Here is an 18,265-nt window from a genome sequence, read left to right as displayed (position 1 = left end):
CCCAGAGCTTCGACTGACTCAGGGCTCTTCCGGAACCAGATAGGGAGGGCAACAGAGGGTGGAATGGTGGGAAGGGAGGGAGTGCAGGCTGGCGGCATCAGGAGGAGATTTCAGCTCACTGATCTACTTCTGGGGCTGGAGCTGTGCGGAAGACCCCCTCCCCCTCATACACCCAGCAAATCCGGCTCCCAAAGGGCTTAGGTGTGTCTGATGCTGCTCCAGACTGAGGCCTTCCTGGGCGAGTGTCCTTGAATGACTGGGTTGGTGGGGACCCTGAGGCTATGCAAGTTGTTCCACGCTGGCACAATTTGGGTCTCTGTGCTTTGGAGTTGGCAGTCAACAGGAAGTAAGTCCCAGGGTGAGAGGAGCCTGTGTGGTCCCCTGGCAGGAAGTGAGTGACAGTGGAGTTGTCTCGAGCAGCTTTGTGGGGCTGGGAGCAGGCACTGTGGGGTTCAGAGCCTGCCCCAACTTTAAGTGTCTGTGTGGCAGCAAGTGGCTAGAGGAAAGAAGAAGGACACAGCCATGGTAAGAGATTGGCTTTGACCAAAACTTCTCAGCCTAAGTTGGCCAGGCTGGGTCCTCCTCCATCCCCCCAGTAGACCTATGCCATGTCTGGGGCTTGATGATATTTGGCACCAGAGTGGCTGTAGGGGCAGGGACTCTCTTCACTTTGCAGGCTGTGTGGGCAGTCTTTCTCATCCTGAGCCTTGAGAACTGAGAGGATTTACATCAGGGAGGAGCTTTCTAGGTAGGAGGTGTGACTTTGCTTAAGTGAGGAGGCGGGAGAGACCTTTGTGAATCTGGGGAGGATGTGCGGTCGGCATATGGGAATGGAGGCTGAGGATATAGTCCGGGGCCTGTGTGTTCCACCTTTCTTCCTGTGTTTGGCCCCCTGGCTCTGCTGCATTGGCTCTTGGTGCCTAAGCCTGGTGGAGGACCCCTTGCTTCCGCCAGAGACCTACACTTCCTCTTGTTGCAGTACCCCCCAACCCCAACTGCTGAGGAGCACACACGTGTGCAGCTTCCAGGGGAGGTTTTCCCTCCTGGAAGCAGGCCTGCCCTGGCCATCCCACACAGCCTGGAGGAAGCAACTCAGCAAGGCCCTACAGTTCCTTCTGCTCCCCCTTAGGCTGTTCTTTGTACCTGGGGCCTCGTCCAGGGAGGACAACATATCTGAGAAGAATCCGGTTTGGCTCTGCTTTTTTCCAAGGCCCTCATCCCTCTTTGCCCCCTCTGGGGCATTCCTTACCAGATAGCAGTGGGCTCAGGCCTTTAGAGCAGAAAGCAGCCTTGGCAATTGGTGAGCTGTGCAAGGGAGGGGCCGTGGAAACCAGTGCTCTCTCAGGCTGTAGGCGTGCACATGAGTGGTACAACTTTTTGTAGGGGGCATGCCCTTTAACCTAGCCAATCCACTTCTGGGACGCCGTCCTGCAGAATACCCAAGTGCACAGAGCTGTCAGTACTAGGGTGTTCACTGCAACATTGTCCATAAAAGCAGCAAAAAGCAACTCAGCCTAAATGCCCACCATTAGAAAAAATGAATTAGGGAACGCCCATAAGATAGACTGTTGAGCAACTGTTAAATAGAACGTGACAGATCCATCCATATGCACTGGTATGGAAAGATGCCTGCCATCGCTTGTTAAATGAAAAAAGCAAGTTGCAGAACATTATGAATAGCATATCATTTTTTAAACTGGATCTGATGTGTGTATGAATACATACGTATATACATGTATCTTACACATGATTGGAAAAGCATAGACAAAAAGTCTAGAAGGATACTCACCGAACTGTTAATAATGGTTTACTTTTAGGGAATGATTTTGGGGGTAAGAGATTGAAATTGGAGCTATAACTTTTTATACTATTCTTTTTTGCTGTTTGCCTTTTTATATGTGTCTTACTTTTATAAATGAAAAAAGAGAGAGACTTAAGAAGGAAAAAGCCTCTATTGGCCTCGCCTAGTCATCTCATTTTACAGGTAGGGAAACCGAGGCACCCTCTCAGAGCAGTGCCTTATGTGAGATCATGGGCCAGCACTATGTTTGCCAAGATGATGCTATCCCTGTCCTTATATGGGGCAGGCATTCTACAGATGGAGCCAGCAGGGGAGGGTTTGTGCTGAGTGCAGCCTGGTGCCCATGGGTGTGGCAGAGCCGGTGAGCATGGGGCACTTCTTGCCTTTTCTTGGCCCCAGCTGGACACCTCCTTTCTTCCTGAGATTTCCTGGCTTCTTACCTCCAGAAGGCTAAGAACCAAGTGCTCACACACAGCGGAGTCCAACGGGCATCCAAATCTCCTGTGCTTGCTCTGGCCTTAGAACCTGGGTGACCTCTAGCAAATCACATAATTCTCTGAGAGCCTCGGTTTCCCCACCTGCATCCCAGAGATGTTGAGAGGCTCTGAAGGGATAAAGAGTGTGAAAGAACTTTGCAAACCATGCAGTGACATATATGAAAGACAGTTATGATGAATTGTTTTTATTTTTATTACCTGCAACCTGAACCAGTTCAGTTCTTAGACTCTTGGGACCAAGGGGATAAAGCAATAAATTTCCTTTTTGAAGGGGGTACGGAGGACAGGAGCTACGAGGGAGTTGCTATAGAGACTGCAAATTGCCTTCCGGGGCCTTGGGTCTTCTGGGGCCTGAAGAGCCTGGAGAACCTGTGGGGGCCAAAGCTGAGGAGAAGAGCTGGGCTAGGCTTTGGGGCCCAGAGAAATGCTTCTTGGCAAGGCCACTCTTTGACCTTCATACTCCACTCTGCCAGACACTTGATGTTGGGCTTTGTCTTAGTCATCTAGTGCTGCTATAACAGAAATACCACAAGTGGATGGCGTTAACAAAGAGAAGTTTATTCTCTCAGAGTCCAGTAGACTACAAATCCAAATTCAAGGCATCAGCTCCAGGGGAACGCTTTCTCTTCTGACTCTGGAGGAAGGTCTGTGTCATCAATCTTCCCTTGGTCTGGGAGCATTTCAGCTCAGGAACCTCAGGTCCAAAGGACATGCTCTGTTCCCGGCACTCGTTTCTTGGTGGTATGTGGTTCCCATGTGTCCCTGCTCGCTTCTCTCTTTTATATCTCGAAAGAGATTGGCTTAAGACACTATCCAATCTTGTATTCCTCATCACTATAACTGCCACTAATCCATTTTATTACATCATAGTGATAGAGTTTACAACACATAAGGAAATCACATCAGATTACAAAATGGTACACAATTATACAAAACTGGGAATCATGACCCAGCCAAGTTGACAAATTATTTTTGGGGGGCACAATTCAATCCATGACAGCTCTTGACCTCAGGAGACTGTCTCAGTCATCTGGTGCTACTCTAACAGGAATACCACAAGTGGATGGATTTAGCAAAGAGAAGTTTATTCTCTCACAGTCCAGTAGGCTACAAGTCCAAATTCAGGACTTCAGCTCCAGGGGAACGCTTTCACCATCAGCTCTGGAGGAAGGTCCATGTCATCAGTCTTCCGTTGGTCTGGGAGCTTCTCTGTGCAGGAACCTCAGGTCCAAAGGACTTGCTCTGTTCCCGGCACTGGTTTCTTGGTGGTATGTGGTTCCTATGTGTCTCTGCTCGCTTCTCTCTTTTATATCTCAAAGGAGATTGTGTTAAGACACTGATCTTGTCAACCTCATCAGTATAACCTCATCACAGTGATAGAATTTACAACACATGAGGAGATCACATATAATCTCATCATAGTGGTAGAGTTTATAATACATAAGGACATCACATCAGATAACACAATCATACAATACTAGGAATCATGACCTAGCCAAGCTGCTACACAAATTTTTGGGGGACACAATTCAATCCATGACATTCCACCCTTTGGCCCACCAAAAATCACATCCTTGCAACATGCAAAACATATTCATCTCATCATATCACAGCAAAAGTCTTAACTCCAAGTCCAAAATCCAAAAATTCCTCTTCATCTGTGAAATCTAGAATACAAGTTATCCGCTTCCAAAGGTACAATGGCAGAACAGCCCAAGCTAGACATTTCCATTACAAATGGGAGAAACTGGAGGAGAAGAAGGGATAACAGGCACCAAGCAAGTCAGGAGAACACATTACATTAGCCCTCAAGGCTTTGAAAATAATCTTCTGTTCTCTGAGACAACTTACACAATAGCCCTGCCCTCCAGACTCTAGGTATTGGCCACAGTCTCCGGATTCTGAGTGGAGGCCCCTCGCCCTGGGCTTCAGCTCCACCTTCCAGGCCCACTGGGACAGCAACTCTGCTCCCTCGGCTTCAGGCACCATTCTCCTAGTCCATTGGAATGACAGCTCCACCCTTAGAAACACCAGGGGCCATGGCTCCACCCTTTGAAACCCCAGAGATCTCAGCAGTACCTTTTGAGACTGAGACAGGTTGGCTTCTTGTGTTCCTCATCTCTTCAGCTTCTGCTTTCTGTGGCCTCTTGGCCCTCGTACCTCATGCCCGCGTCTGCCTTACTGGGGCAAGTGTTCCAAAGCTCAGTAGCTCACTGATTAAATGCCTGGAGGCACCGCACTCTGCCAGGAAGCCTCGTACACACAGGCACTCAGCTCCCTCGCTCTGTGGGTCAGCAAGTCTAACTCCACTGATAAGTGCCCAAAGGCACCCCACTCCGCCAGGAAGCCTCTGGTGCACAGGCACTCAGCTCTCTTGCTCCGTAGGTTGGCTCCAGTGCCATCTCGCACTGGTCTCCTCATTCTGCTGCTGTTGGTTTTCTGCCACTGCCCCTTCTCTGCCGCTGCAGGTTCTCTGCTGTTGCTGGTTCTCTGCCACTGCTGCTCCTCTATCCATTCACAGTTTCAAAACCGTTTCCACATTTTAGGTATCTGTTAGAGCAGCACCCCACTCCCAGTACAAAATTCTGTCTCAGTCATCTGGTGCTGCTCTAACAGAACTACCACAGGTGGATTTAGCAAAGAGAAGTTTATTCTCTCACAGTCCAGTAGGCTACAAGTCCAAATTCAGGACTTCAGCTCCAGGGGAACGCTTTCACCATCAGCTCTGGAGGAAGGTCCATGTCATCAGTCTTCCGTTGGTCTGGGAGCTTCTCTGTGCAGGAACCTCAGGTCCAAAGGACTCGCTCTGCTCCCGGCACTGCTTTCTTGGTGGTACGAGGTTCCTATGTGTCTCTGCTCGCTTCTCTCTTTTATATCTCAGAAGAGATTGCGTTAAGACACTGATCTTGTCAACCTCATCAGTATAACCTCATCACAGTGATAGAATTTACAACACATGAGAGATCACCTATAATCTCATCATAGTGGTAGAGTTTATAATACATAAGGACATCACATCAGATAACACAATCATACAATACTAGGAATCATGACCTAGCCAAGTTGCTACACACACTTTTTGGGGGACACAATTCAATCCATGACAGAGACCAAGAAGAAAGCCAGGAGGGCTGTAACCACCAAAATCAGACCAGCCCGGGGTTAGCCGAATTGACCTGGTGGCTTGAGAATCTTCTGAGGCAGGGCCCAATTTGAATTGTGGATAGCATGAGGAGTATTTGTTTTTGAATAGAGGCAGCATTCTGGGAGGCAGAGAAGGCTGGGAAGCTAGGAGTTAACCTCAGTGTGTGGGGCTGGGCTGGGCTGGGCTGGAGCTTGGGCAGTGGGATCAGGCTGTTGAACCTGCTTGGATTTTTCTCCCATTTTTTAAGCTGGAGTCCATAGACCCCTTGACTTCAGGGATCAGGCCCATGAACCCCTTGAAATTAAGATCCATATCATGAATGTATTTGCTTGCATGATCGTTTATGTGGACACAGTTCTCTGGACAGAGGGTACACAACTTTCACCAGAACTTCAGAGGTCAGTGATCCAAAAGAGGCTCCGGCCACTTGGTCTAATTAATCTTCCTCTCGTTTATCTTTCTTCATCTTTCCAGGTGGAAAGCAGCGACACGCTGAAGGACCCTGCAGTAACCTCCAAGTCACTGTCCATGGCCCAGGACTCAGGCCCCTCAGAGCTGTTACCCAATGGGGACTTGGAGAAACGGAGTGAGCCCCAGCCAGAGGAAGGGAGCCCTGCTGGGGGGCAGAAGGGCGGGGCCCCTGCGGAGGGAGAGGGTACAGCTGAGACCCCACCTGAAGCCTCCCGGGCAGTGGAGAATGGCTGCTGCACCCCCAAGGATGGCCGAGGAGCCCCTGCGGAAGAGGGTGAGTCCTTAGCACGAGGGCTAGCCTCTTTCTGGGTTCACCTGGATTCCCTCGAGGGTTGGGGCCTAGCAGGCCAGAGGAGGAGCTGGAGGGATGGGCCGGGGGTGGTAGCTGAAGGTCTGCTTACCAGGGCTCTGTTCCCTGGAGGCTACTGGCTGAATGCAGCCTGCGTACATGTTGTATTTGGCCTACATAGTGTTTTAAACATTTCAAAAATTTTAGTTGCCAGCATTTAAAAATCAAGAAATTTTGCATAAAAATCTGGAGTTTGGGCTTCTTATGAAAAAAACAAAGCCAGATCTGGCAACGGTGGGCTTGCATAACGCCAACGGTTGCTGGATTGGGGTGATGGCCATCCTCCCTTAGGCTGGGTATGCGCCTGGGTTTGCCTCAGCTTCCACCTGCCTGCTTTGTTTCACATGACCTGCAGCTTTTGAGATCATTGTGTTTGTAGCCCCTGGCCTGGGTGCTCAAGGGCAGCAGATGCCCTTGTGGGCACTAAAAGCCATCAGCCTTCCCCAGTGCAGATGTCCTGAACCTGCCATAGTTTGGTTCACTTGACGGAAATTGGGTTGTGACAACGTAGTCTGGGGAGAGGAGTGCAGTGAAGAAGCCCTTGATTTGGAGTGTTGGAGATCGAGCAAGGAGTGGGATGGGGGTGGAGGTTGTCTGTGCACTGTCCAGTCCTGGCTTCTTCATCTGGGGACTTTATGGCCCAGCCAGGAGACCTGGCAAATGTCCCACTTTTCTTTTTCAGGTTAAGCCAGCTATTTCAGGGCCAACCAAGCTGTAAACATGTTAGTAATGAGGACAACTAGCATTTGTATAGGGCTTCACAGTTTACCCAGCGCTTTCTCATACATTATCACATTTGATCCTCCCAGGGCCCTGCCAGGTTGTTTTGCATATGTGCATTTTAATTTCAAAAAGTCTTCCTTCCAAGCGTGTATGATAGAATGAGTAAATTGATTAATTGGCGGAAGTTATATTGCGTGGATCCAAATCTAATACTCATGCAGGATAGAGAGCATTCCAGCAAAGATTTCCAAACTATGAAAATAATATCTTTCATTCGTTTATTATTCAACAAATATTTATGATGCTTCCACTATGTACAAAGCACTTTCTGAGGCACTTTGCATCAGGGCTTCAAACTGGTTCTGCCTGGTTCAGTCATGGCTGACGAAGTGGAACCCGAATGGACCCGGATTTTCAAAACGTGGGTGAAGTGGAACAATAAGCAGAACGGGAAAAATTGCAAGTCAAAGAAACTTAATCTCCCTCTTAGAAAACAAGGTTAGCGTGCACGTTGCATAACAACCAAATTTCTTGACTGGCAGAGTCAAAAACAGCAGTGCCCGGCTCAAAGATGGCATCTGACCACACTGTTTTAAATGTGCTTTGCTCTTCCCAGTCCTGACTATAATCCAGTCTCCCACATCAAGCTCCTGAAAGGGCTCACCACACCTCTTCCGAGTCTTCCATTCCAGGGCTTCAATTCATAATTTTTCCTGTTCTGCTTATCGTTCCACTTCACCCAAGTTTTAAAAATTCAGGTCTGTTCCAATTTCGCTTCGTTGGCCATGACTGAATCAGTTTGAACCAGTTCAAAGCCCTGCTTTGCATCCGTTGTTTTATTTACTCCTCCAAACAATCATATTCAAGAGATATTATTATCCCCATTTGAGTGAAAAAATTGAGACTTAAGGAGATTAAGTGACCTGCTCAAGGCTTCCCAGCAACCCCCAGCTTGTAAGTGGCAGATCCAGGATTCTTGTCTTAGTCTCTGGCGTCAGATTGGGTAACCTTTCCACTATCCTCTGCTGTTCTGGAATGGGGCTCAGGACCAGGGCAGGTTCTTAAACGCTACAGGCCTCCTTGTCTCACCTTAGCGCCTCCTTGGATGTGTCCTTTGACACTTTGTGGGAGTGGTGGAAGGGCACCTGAGTGAAGTGAAATGGGGGAGAAAGGGAGAAGACACCATCCTAGATCTGCAAGAGGAAGGCCTATCCACTGGCCAGCCCTTCCCAACTGTGGTGCTCTCCATGGGGCAGGTCTCAGTTGATTTCCAGGTTCCTGGAATCCCACCATAACTGGTGCCAAGCTGCTGCCCGGGCCTCCAGGCAGTCTTTCCTGCCTTGGGGGATGGAGCCTTATCTGTAAGGCTGTTCTTAAGCCTTGAGGGGTTGAGTTTGGTTTTGGATTTCCCTGTCTCCGTTTCTAGTTCTTCCCAGGAACTCTTTCAGTTAACAGATATTTTTTAAACACCATTTAGGGCATGCCAGGATCTGTGCCAGGCAGTGGGGAAGCCATAATGAACAAAAACCTGGTTCTTGCCCTCAAGGACCTCACAGTCTTCTGGAAAGATGGGTGTTAATCAGAAATCCCACTTACGGATGTGACTGTGCACAGAGATAAGTGCTATAAGGGGAACTAGCAGGGGTCTCTGAGGAACTCTCACAAAGGAGGCTGGTTAAGCCTGGGATGTGATACCTGAGCTGAAGGATGAGCTGGAGCTCATCAGGTAGGGTGGTAGGAGAGAAGGTGTGAAGGCTCCCAGAGGGGAGGGAAGGGCATCCCCCGGGAGCCGATGGAAGCCTCTGTGGCTGGAGTGGAGAGAACAAGGGGAGCAGGTGTGAGACAAAATGGAGAGGAGACAGGGCCAGACCATGAGGGCCTTCAAGGCTGTGTTCTCAGGGGTGATGTGATCAGCTTTGTGTTTTGAAAAGATCACTTTGCCGTCTGGATCATGGAATGCAATGGAGGAGCTGGGAAGCAGGCTGACTGGTGAGGAGGCTGCTATAGGAGTCAGGGAGAGGAGGGATGCTCTGATGAGCAAGGTGGCAGTAGAGATGGAGAGGCGTGGACAAATGCAGGACACGAGGAGTAAGGGGAAGATGGTGTCAAGGATGACTCCTGGGTTTGGAACTTTCACACATTGGGTGGACCTTCCTCAGAATCTTAGTGCTGAGCATGGTGGGCAGAAATGCTCAAAGTTTCCTTGATCTCCAAACTTTGTCCTTGGAGCACTCCTGTGTGGCCCAGCTATTCAGGAAGTTGAGATGCTGGCAGGTATCAGATCTGGTGGGATCCCTGAAGGCCACTGTGAATTGCTGGATGCTGAGATGGGTGAGATGTCACCAAGAGGTGCAAGCAGCAGCCTCCTGGAGGCTCTGCCAGGGTACAGCAGGCAGTGGCTTAATCTGTGGTATGGAGGCTCGGCCACTGTTACTGCAGTCTGCTGACATCGAATGCATGCTCAGCTGGTGCCTTAAGATGAGGAAGGAGACTAAGGCCCCAGGAAGGAAGTGACTTGGCCGTGGTCTTACTTTCCCTCACTCCAGGTCTCTTTTCAAGGGGCCCCAGTGGTCTCTCCTGGATGCCTTTCATTAGTTCCTATGCAGGAAATACCGGAGGGCTTTAAGGCAGTGTGCTTGTGCCTGGGTACCCTCCTGTGTGCATGTAGGGCCCTCAGACCCTATCATACAGCTAGAAGAAAGAACCAGGAACAGGGGAGTTGATGAGATATAAGGACAAGAGCCAGCTTCCGGCCCGCGTCTGAGCAGCGCCTTGGGTCTGCTCTTGTGCTCTGAGCATTAATGCTATAGTCGTGATAATAGTAACAATGTCAATGTGGCTTTTATTTACTGAGTGTTGATTCTGTGTTGAGTGTTTACATCCTCGCTACTCAAAGTGTCGTCTGTGGATGAATTAGCATCTGCTTCACCTGGCAACTTGTTAGAGCTGTGGAATCCCAGGCCCCATCCCAAACCTGTGAATCAAAATCTGCATTTTAAAGAGATCCATGTGATTTGTTTGCATTTTAAAGTTTGGGGAGCCCTGCTCTATATGTATTCTCTTCTTTCATCCTCAGGATCCTATGAGGAAGACTCTTATTGTCCCCATTTTTCAGATGGGGACAGTGAGGGTTCAGGAAAGTTAAGTCATGTACCCAAAATTCTACAACTCGTAAAGGCCCAGATTAGGGCCAACATAAGCTCCCCTCTGCCCAGACCAAGCGTGGGCCCAGTGTTGGCTGGCCTCAGCCCTGTCATGGAGATTTGGGCTTATTTTAAAGAGAACTTGGGGTGGTCTCCAACTGAGTGTACACAGGTAAATGTTAGCAGTACACTGGCCTCACCTGCTGCCAGGACCTGAGATGCCCTAGGGTCATGTCCATGCCTGCCAGGCCGCCCTGAAAGGCACATAGCCACCTGGCCCTGCCTGTGACCCTGGGTCCGGGCCAGGAGCAGATGCACTTTAGAGGGAGTGTTGAGAGGGCAGCTGACCCTCCTTGACTCATGACAAGTGCCGCATTCAGAGGCAGCCGAGCTTGTTTTGCCTGGCCAGGCTGGAAAGTGAGTGTGTATGTGTGTGTGTGTGTGTGTGTGTGTGTGTGTTCACTCAGGTAGGCATGTGCAGAGTCAGGGAGAAAATTCCAGAAAGAAGCGAGTTAGAAACTGCATAAGGAAAAGCAATTGTGTTTGAGGGAGTGTAGGGGCTAGGGGGTGAGGGAGGGAGGAACATTAAAGAGAGCTGGCTTGCAAGTCAGGAGCCCTGAAATCACATCTTGGTTCTGGCAGTAAGTCACTCGACTCCCTGGGCGTCGGTTTCTTCATCAGCAAAATTCGGGGATGAACAAGTACAACAATTCCTTGCAGCCCTGAATTTATTTCATGAGTAAATTATTCCCCTCCCCCCATCATAAGCATAATCAAATGCTAAGGAGGGTCTCAGGAAGGAAACGTTAGAAGTCTAAAGGAGGCTGGGGGAGAGGGTCTAGATCCGCCAGGGGGATCCCCGTTTCCAGCCGCGTGTGACACAGCTGTTCTCCAAGCCTCCGATCAGGGTTGGGGGGCTCCCGCTCAGACTGCCCTGCTGGCCCACCGTGCTGCGGCCCTGCCGGAGGGCGGGCAGGAGCCCCCTTCTGGCAGCCCAAAGCCTCACACGCAGAAGGTCGAGGTCTGAGAGGAGGAGAGGAGTCCCTGCCCTGAGTGGAGGGAAGCCCCGAGCCGGCTGGGAGGGGAAACCCGGGTCTAGGGGGCCCATGCTGAGGCCCCAGAAGAAGTTGGGGCACTGGCTGTGGTGAGAGAGAGAGGACCTAAAGGAAGGACTGAGGTAGAAATGGAGAAATTAGGGGTGAGACATACCTTAAAAGGCCCGTCATGTACAAAGCATTAGCAAATACACACTCTCACCCACGTGCTCTCACCCACACACGTACCCATGACAGACGCACTCACTTCCTCCCACGCACCTACCTCAACAGCCAGCTTGTCATCACTCTGCGTACTATACCTGAGGTATGTGGTGCCATGTCCGCACATCCACAGGTGGGTCGAGCCAGTGTCCAGGGCCCTTCCTCCCCACCCGCAGTGCTCCGGGGCCTGACTGGGACTGGGTTGGCAGGGGTCGCTGTAACCCAGAACAGGGGCCACTGAGGACAGGATGCTTTCCTGGGCCTACGGACGCAGAGCACCTCAGGCCTTGGTGAGAGGGAGGGAAACACCGTCTCAGGTGGCTGAGGATTCACAGGCCTTAAATGTTGTGTCTGGTTTCCGCTTTGGAGCCATGAGATGAAGTAGGGGCTGTTTTTTCTGTTTTTGGCTCTTTATGCCCCCCTTTCCCCCACTTCCCACTCCCCAGGCTACCATGTGCCTGTCTGAGTGACCTTCCTGTTTTGGGCTCAAGCTCAAGAACTCTCTTGGCTTCAGAGAAAGGAGTCCAGGGGCCCAGGTGGAGTCAGGGCTCACTCCCCGCAACCTCAGGCAGGAAGCTAGGGAAGGTAGAATTCACTGAGCCCCACAGCCAGCAGTGGGCAGAACTGCAGACTTGGCCTGGGAAGCAAATCTGAGAGGTGAGGACCAGGTTAGGAACGCGGAGATACTCTGGAGGAGCTGGGCTTTGTGCTTGCTTGAAGCCTGGAGAGGACAGGATCCTCCTAAGGACTGCACTGCTGGGACTTCTGCCCCCAAGTGAGACTTGGCTTCCAGTAAGTGAATTCAGGCCCAGTTGAAGGGTGGCAGAGAAGTAGGGGAAGAGGAGCAGGGAAATGCTATGCTTCCCCTAGGTAAGGGGAACGAACAAAAACAACTTGTATTGAGCATCTATTATATGCCAAGTGCTGCGCTAGGTACTTCGTGTTCATAGTACCTTATAATTTCAGTGAGGAAACAGTAGGAGACACTACAGAGGTCAGATTGAGACAGTTAGAATCCAAACTCAAACCTTCTAGATTAAAGGCTGAACTCAGAGATGGGAGAATGGGGTGGGGAATGGGAGCAGGGAGATGGACATTATTAGAACCATAATATTTAGAACTGCAGGGGCCTTTCGAAAGCATCCCCAATAGCTTTATTTTCCAGAGGAGGAAACTGAGTCTCACAGAGACGAAGTTATTTCACCACAGGCTTGCTTCGGTCAGCCAGTGCCCCACCACCTCCCAACACACAGCCTTATGCCTGGGGGCTCTTTGCAACGCACAGAAGCAAACACTCCCTTCCAGAGCCGGGGAAGGCCACACAGTCTAGCTTCTCAAGTCCAGCCCTTCCTGCCCCCCCTCCACCTTCCTGCTCCCTCCACTGGGAAGGAGTCTGGTTGACCAGGAGCAGCAGAATGGGGTTATTTTTAGTCCCCTTCTGCGTACCTGAGACACAGTCAGTGTGCCGGAAACCACAGCCCTGACTTTGCTGCTGTTCCTTCATACTCGGGCCTCAAACCCTGCCCCAGTTCTTGCTCTGCTCTGGGCCTTGCTCTGAGTCTTCAGGGCCAGCACAGTGCCTGGCACGTGGTGGGCCGTCATGTTTGATACATGAACAACCAAACGGTTGGAGGACCCCTGCCCCTTAGGGCAGGGACCCCCGGCACAGGGTGGGGCCTCAGAGCCACTCCTGTAACTGCCGACAGTCCCTTTGTTCTTCCCTCTCCACAGGCAAAGAACAGAAGGAGACCAACATCGAATCCATGAAAATGGAGGCAAGTGTTTTCCTCAACCCCCAGGGGCTCTGTGGATCTTGATTCTAGAAGAAACCCACCACTCTGTGGCGAGTGTGTGAGGGGGAGCCTGAGGGTGGGCCCTCCCTGCCCGCTCTTTACACATCCCTCTATGAGAAGGAGAGGAAGTGGGTGTGGAGGTTGGAAGTCCCCAAACAAGGCAGCCAGCTGGTCCCCCTCCAGAGAAGGAGCACCTCCCCTCACATCCAGATACCCCCGCCCCCACACACCCCTCACTTCTCTAGCCCAGACAGGGGCTTGCCCAGCACTTGCAGGGTTGACATCTCTGGCCAGGAGTCAGAGTTCCTGCATTCTGTTCGAGGTGAGTGCCTCCTCAGTTTCCCCTCCAGGAGGAACAAACCCGACAGTGGAGTTGTCAGTGCCCATCTTAACACCTATCTCTGTCATCTCTCTGTCCTAGGGCTCCCGGGGCCGGCTGCGGGGTGGCTTGGGCTGGGAGTCCAGCCTCCGCCAGCGGCCCATGCCGCGGCTCACCTTCCAGGCGGGGGACCCTTACTACATCAGCAAGCGCAAACGGGACGAGTGGCTGGCACGCTGGAAAAGGGAGGTGAGGTGCCTTCTGGCCTGGGCCCCAGCCCGTCTTGCGGAACTGGAAAACCAGAAGTTAGCTTCAGCCACCCTCTAGAGCTGTTGTCTAGCTCTGGCTGAGCCTCAGTTTCCTCTTCAGGTTAACCCTTCAGACTTACAGGGAACAGTTTGATCCCTAGACAGTGACTGGTTCGTTCAACAAATGGTTAGTGAGCACTTACTGTGTACCAGGCACTGTTCTAGGCTCGGGGCATATATGGTACCTGCCCTTCTGGAGCTGACATTGTAGTGGAGGAGACACACAGAAAACAAGTAAACAGAAGTAAACAAGGGCTGAAATGGAGAATAACAGAGGACAGCTTGTCAGGAGAGGCTTCTTGGAGGAGGTGTCATTTAAGTTGAGATCTAAAGGAACAGAAGAGCTGGCTATGTGAGGCGTGGGGTGGGGAAGCTCACTCCAGGGAGAGGAGATAGCACAAGCAAGGCCCTGACATGTCTGACAAACTGAAAGACCAGTATGCAGGGGAACGTGTGAAATGAGCAAAGGAGAGAGTGGGGCCAGACGAAGCAGGAGAGGTAAGCAGGGGGCAGATCACACAGGGTCTTGCAGATCCTGGTCAAAAGGTGGTCAATTCTGAGTATACTGGGAAGCCATAGAAGGTTTCTGTGCATTTTGATATGGGAATGAGTTGATTTTCTGTGTTGATATGGAAATGACTTGATATGAATTAAGGTGGCATCAGTTGAGACAGAGAGAAGAGGACAGATTCAGATGTAATTTGGAGACAGAATCCTAGGGCTTGCTAAGGCCTGGGAGGGATTTGGGAGGGTAGGAGAAAGGAAGGACTCAAGACTCCCAGAGATCTGGCCGGAACATCTGGGTGGAGTGTTGTGCCATTGACTTGAACAGGCTTGGGAAGGATGGGGATCAAGGGTTCAGTGTGACATGCAGCAGTGCCTGTGGAGCCTCCAAGTGGAGGTGCCAAGTTGCAGTTGGATGTCAGTCCGGGTTCGGAGGAGTCCGACTGCAGATAAAAACGTGGGTGTCCTGAGCAGAACCCTGGCATGTAAATCCATGGAAACCCATGAGCTCACCTAGGAGAGAGAGAGAGAAGGGACAAAGTCCCAAGATTGAGTCCACAGAAACTCCCTGTGTAGAGGCCAGGTAGAGGGGGCGTTGCAGGCCACTGGGACTAAGAAGGCAAGCGTGAGACGGGACCTGGGAGTTAGACTATGAAGAAGGGTGTCAGGAAGGAGAGTGTTTTCTGGACAGAGTGGCTGCCCCAGCCCTGTGGAAAGCAGCATTCATGAGCCATGTCCATTGCTGGTGAGTTTACTAGGAGAAGCTTCCTGTGGGGGCCATGGGGTGGAGTGAGCCAGCCTGCGGATGGAGTAGCAAAGGGAAGTGAGGAAGTGGAGGTTGAAAGACCAACAAGTGATATCAACCCAGCAAACGTTATTTGTTGAGCTATTCTCTTGCTCTTTTGAAAATTTGATCAGTAGGGGTACAAAGAGAAGGGTACAAAGACTAGGGGGCGTTGACCTACCAGAATGGGGAAGGGGAAGGGAACTGCTATTAATTGCCACCACGTGGGGCATTTCCCAGCACCACTTATTTACCCCAGGCCTATAAAGGAAGGTGTTACCCTGTTTTATGTTGTGTGGGAGCTTGCTCTAGAGAAAGTGAAAAACAAGGTGTGGATTTGGCTACTTGATTGTTTCCAGTTCCTTCAGGATCCAGGAACTGGGACCATTCTCTCCCTCAGTTTAGTTGCTCCACCCCTCGGCCCCCTAGAACTGGGATGGTAAGGGCTTTGCTTTTTAACCACTTGTTACACATGCTCCACTCCTGCTCTCTCTTAGCCTTGGGGTCGGAAGCTTAGATGTAAGGACTTTTAGGCCTGGAAGAGCTTTTAGAAATTCCACGCTTCTCAAGCCACACTCCCTTGCAGAAGCGGTATTGAGGCCTACCCTTAGTTACCAAAAAAAGGGGTCTTTTCTCAATTCACGAGAAAAATGTAAGATAATTGATACCATTTCTCAACTTTGCGTTTTCTACTAAAACCTAAAGATTTTTATTATGACATTTTCTAACATATGCCGAAGCAGAGAGACTAGTCAAATGAACCCCCATGTACCAGTCGACAATCACACAAGCTTCTCTAGTAAATCTTAAACCTAAGACACCTGTTCCCCTACCCCTAACCAATCAAAGCACCCAATGAGTATTAACAAAAAACTAAAAAGTTAATTTAAAATATTTTCAGTATGTGTGACTTGAGATGTGAAGGCCTGGAAACAAAATACATTTTCTGTTAGTGCAGTTGTTCCTTATGTTCCTTATTCATATAATATAATTAAATATGTCCATAAAGAACTACCGATCTCATTGTCAGGCCAGGGGACTGGTACAATGGAGAGTTATGTGACTGGCCATAAACTCACAGAGCAAATGGAAAAAGGGATTGGACTAGACTTAGAATTTAGACTTCATACTCTCATGTTGGAGTGCTGGTGGTGCAGTGGTTAAAAGCTATGGCTGCTAACCAAAAGACCAGCAGTTTGAATCCACCAGCTGCTCTGTCCTTTAGGGTCCCTGTGAGTCGGAATTGACTCAACGGCAACAGGTTTGCTTATTTTTTTGGCACTCCCACGTTGAGCCACGCCATCCATACCACACTCTCTCCTCCTGGTCTGTCAGGGGGCTAGGGAGAGGTAAAACAGACAAACAAAAAAACCAAACCAGTTGCTGTGAGTCGATTCCGACTCATGGCGACCTCATGTGTATCAGAGTAGAACTCTGCTCCATAGAGTTTTCCATGGCTGATTTGTTGGAAGTTGATCACAAGGCCTTTTTTTCAAGGTACTTCTTGGTGGATTCAAACCTCCAACCAGCAGCCTAACCTGTTAACCGTTTGCACCATCCAGGGACTGCTAGGGTGGGGTTGTCGTTGTTCTTCTTCTTAGGTGCTGTCAAGTAAATTTTTGACTCATAGCAACTCCATGTGACAGAGTAGAACTGCTGCATAGGGTTTCCTAGCCTCATATGCATGCAAAAGCTGGACAGTGAATAAAGGAAGACTGAAGAATTGATGCTTTTGAATTATGGTTTTGGTGAAGAATGCTGAATGTACCATGGACTGCCAGAAGAACAAATACATCTGTCTTGGAAGAAGTACAGCTAGAATGCTCATTAGAAATAAGGATGGCGAGACTTTCTCTCACATACTTTGGACATATTATCACAAGGGACCAGTCCCTGGAGAAGGACATCATGCTTGGTAAAGTAGAGGGTCAGCGAAAAAGAGGAAGACCCTCAATGAGCGGGATTGACGCAGTGGCTGCAACAATGGGCTCAAACGTAGCAACAATTGTGAGAATGGCACAAGATTGGGCAGTGTTTCGTTCTATTGTACGTGGAGTCGCTATGAGTCAGACCCTCTTGATGGCAATTAACAACAACAACAACCTGTACAGCAGCAGGTTGCCAGGTCTTTCACTAGAAGAACTGCTGGGTGAGTTAGAACCACCAACCTTTTGGTCAGTAGCCAAGTGCTTAACCATTGCGCCATGTAGCTGCAGTAATAAAAATGTTGGGAAAACACAAGTAGCTTTCAAGATTCCCAAGTCTCCCTTAGACTAAAGAGTAATAACATCCCTATTGACTTGTTTTCTTTTTGGTTTTTATATATTTTCTTTTTTTAAAAAAAAAAAGTTATTGTGCTTTAGGTGAAAGTTTACAGAGCAAATGAGTTTCTCATTGGATAGTTTGTACATAAAGTGTTCCATGACGTTAACTGCATTCCCCACAATGTGTCAGCATTCTCCTCATTTCCACCCTGGGTTCCCTATTTCCTTTCATCCTGATTTTCTACCCCTTCCTGCCTTCTCATCTTTGCTTTTGGGCAAATGTTGTCCTTTTGATCTCGTATAATTGATTGTTCTGAGGAACACGTTTCTTTCGGATGTTATTGTTTATTTTATGGGCCTGTCTATTGTCTGGCTGGAAGGTGGTCTCTGGGAATGACTGCAGTTCCAGGTCAGAAGTGTGTCTTAGGGCCATAGTCTTGGGGGTTCCTCCATCCTCTTTCAGACCAGTAAGCTGGCCTGTTTTTTAAATGACTTAGAGCGTAAAGAAATCCATCTGCCTTTCTCAGTTCCATCTTAGTTCTATGGCATTTGACCCTTTCTTCTAAAACTAACCCTTAGGCCTCCTGTCCGTTAACTGTGCCATCCCCAGATCCTGCCCTCGACCCTCTGCCAGTCTTGGTTCACTCATCTGCTCTCAAATTCAACTACACCTCCTCCCACACAATGTCCCTCCCCTCCAGAGGAATCACCCAAGCTTCAGTGCTCAGCTCAGCTGTTTCCCAGGCAGTGTCCTCGAGGCCCAGCCAGCATGTCCTAACCTCAGAATAAGATCCCTGTTCTCCTTCTCTCACCTGGTCCCCAGCTCTGCAGCCCCTCAGGCCCTCACCATGAGCTCTGCCTCCCAGCTTTTCCATTATTTCCCCCCAAAACTTTAAAAGTTATTT

General features: G+C 49.8%; 1 protein-coding gene across 1 annotated transcript in view; it reads left to right on the top strand.

Moving 5' to 3' along the window:
• The window catches only part of DNMT3A (DNA methyltransferase 3 alpha), a 93,514-nt gene that overhangs the window by 36,010 nt on the left and 39,239 nt on the right, over positions 1 to 18,265 (top strand). The window contains exons 3-5 of the mRNA XM_004377572.3: positions 5,918 to 6,188; positions 13,120 to 13,163; positions 13,603 to 13,749. Coding sequence (XP_004377629.1) covers positions 5,918 to 6,188; positions 13,120 to 13,163; positions 13,603 to 13,749 — 462 coding nt within the window. The remainder of the gene's footprint in view (positions 1 to 5,917; positions 6,189 to 13,119; positions 13,164 to 13,602; positions 13,750 to 18,265) is intronic.

This window comes from Trichechus manatus, unplaced genomic scaffold (assembly GCF_000243295.1).
Source record: "Trichechus manatus latirostris isolate Lorelei unplaced genomic scaffold, TriManLat1.0 scaffold00052, whole genome shotgun sequence".
Lineage (NCBI taxonomy): Eukaryota > Metazoa > Chordata > Mammalia > Sirenia > Trichechidae > Trichechus > Trichechus manatus.
Note: the sequence above shows the minus strand (reverse complement) of the source record. Positions and strands in the feature narration are given on the sequence as shown.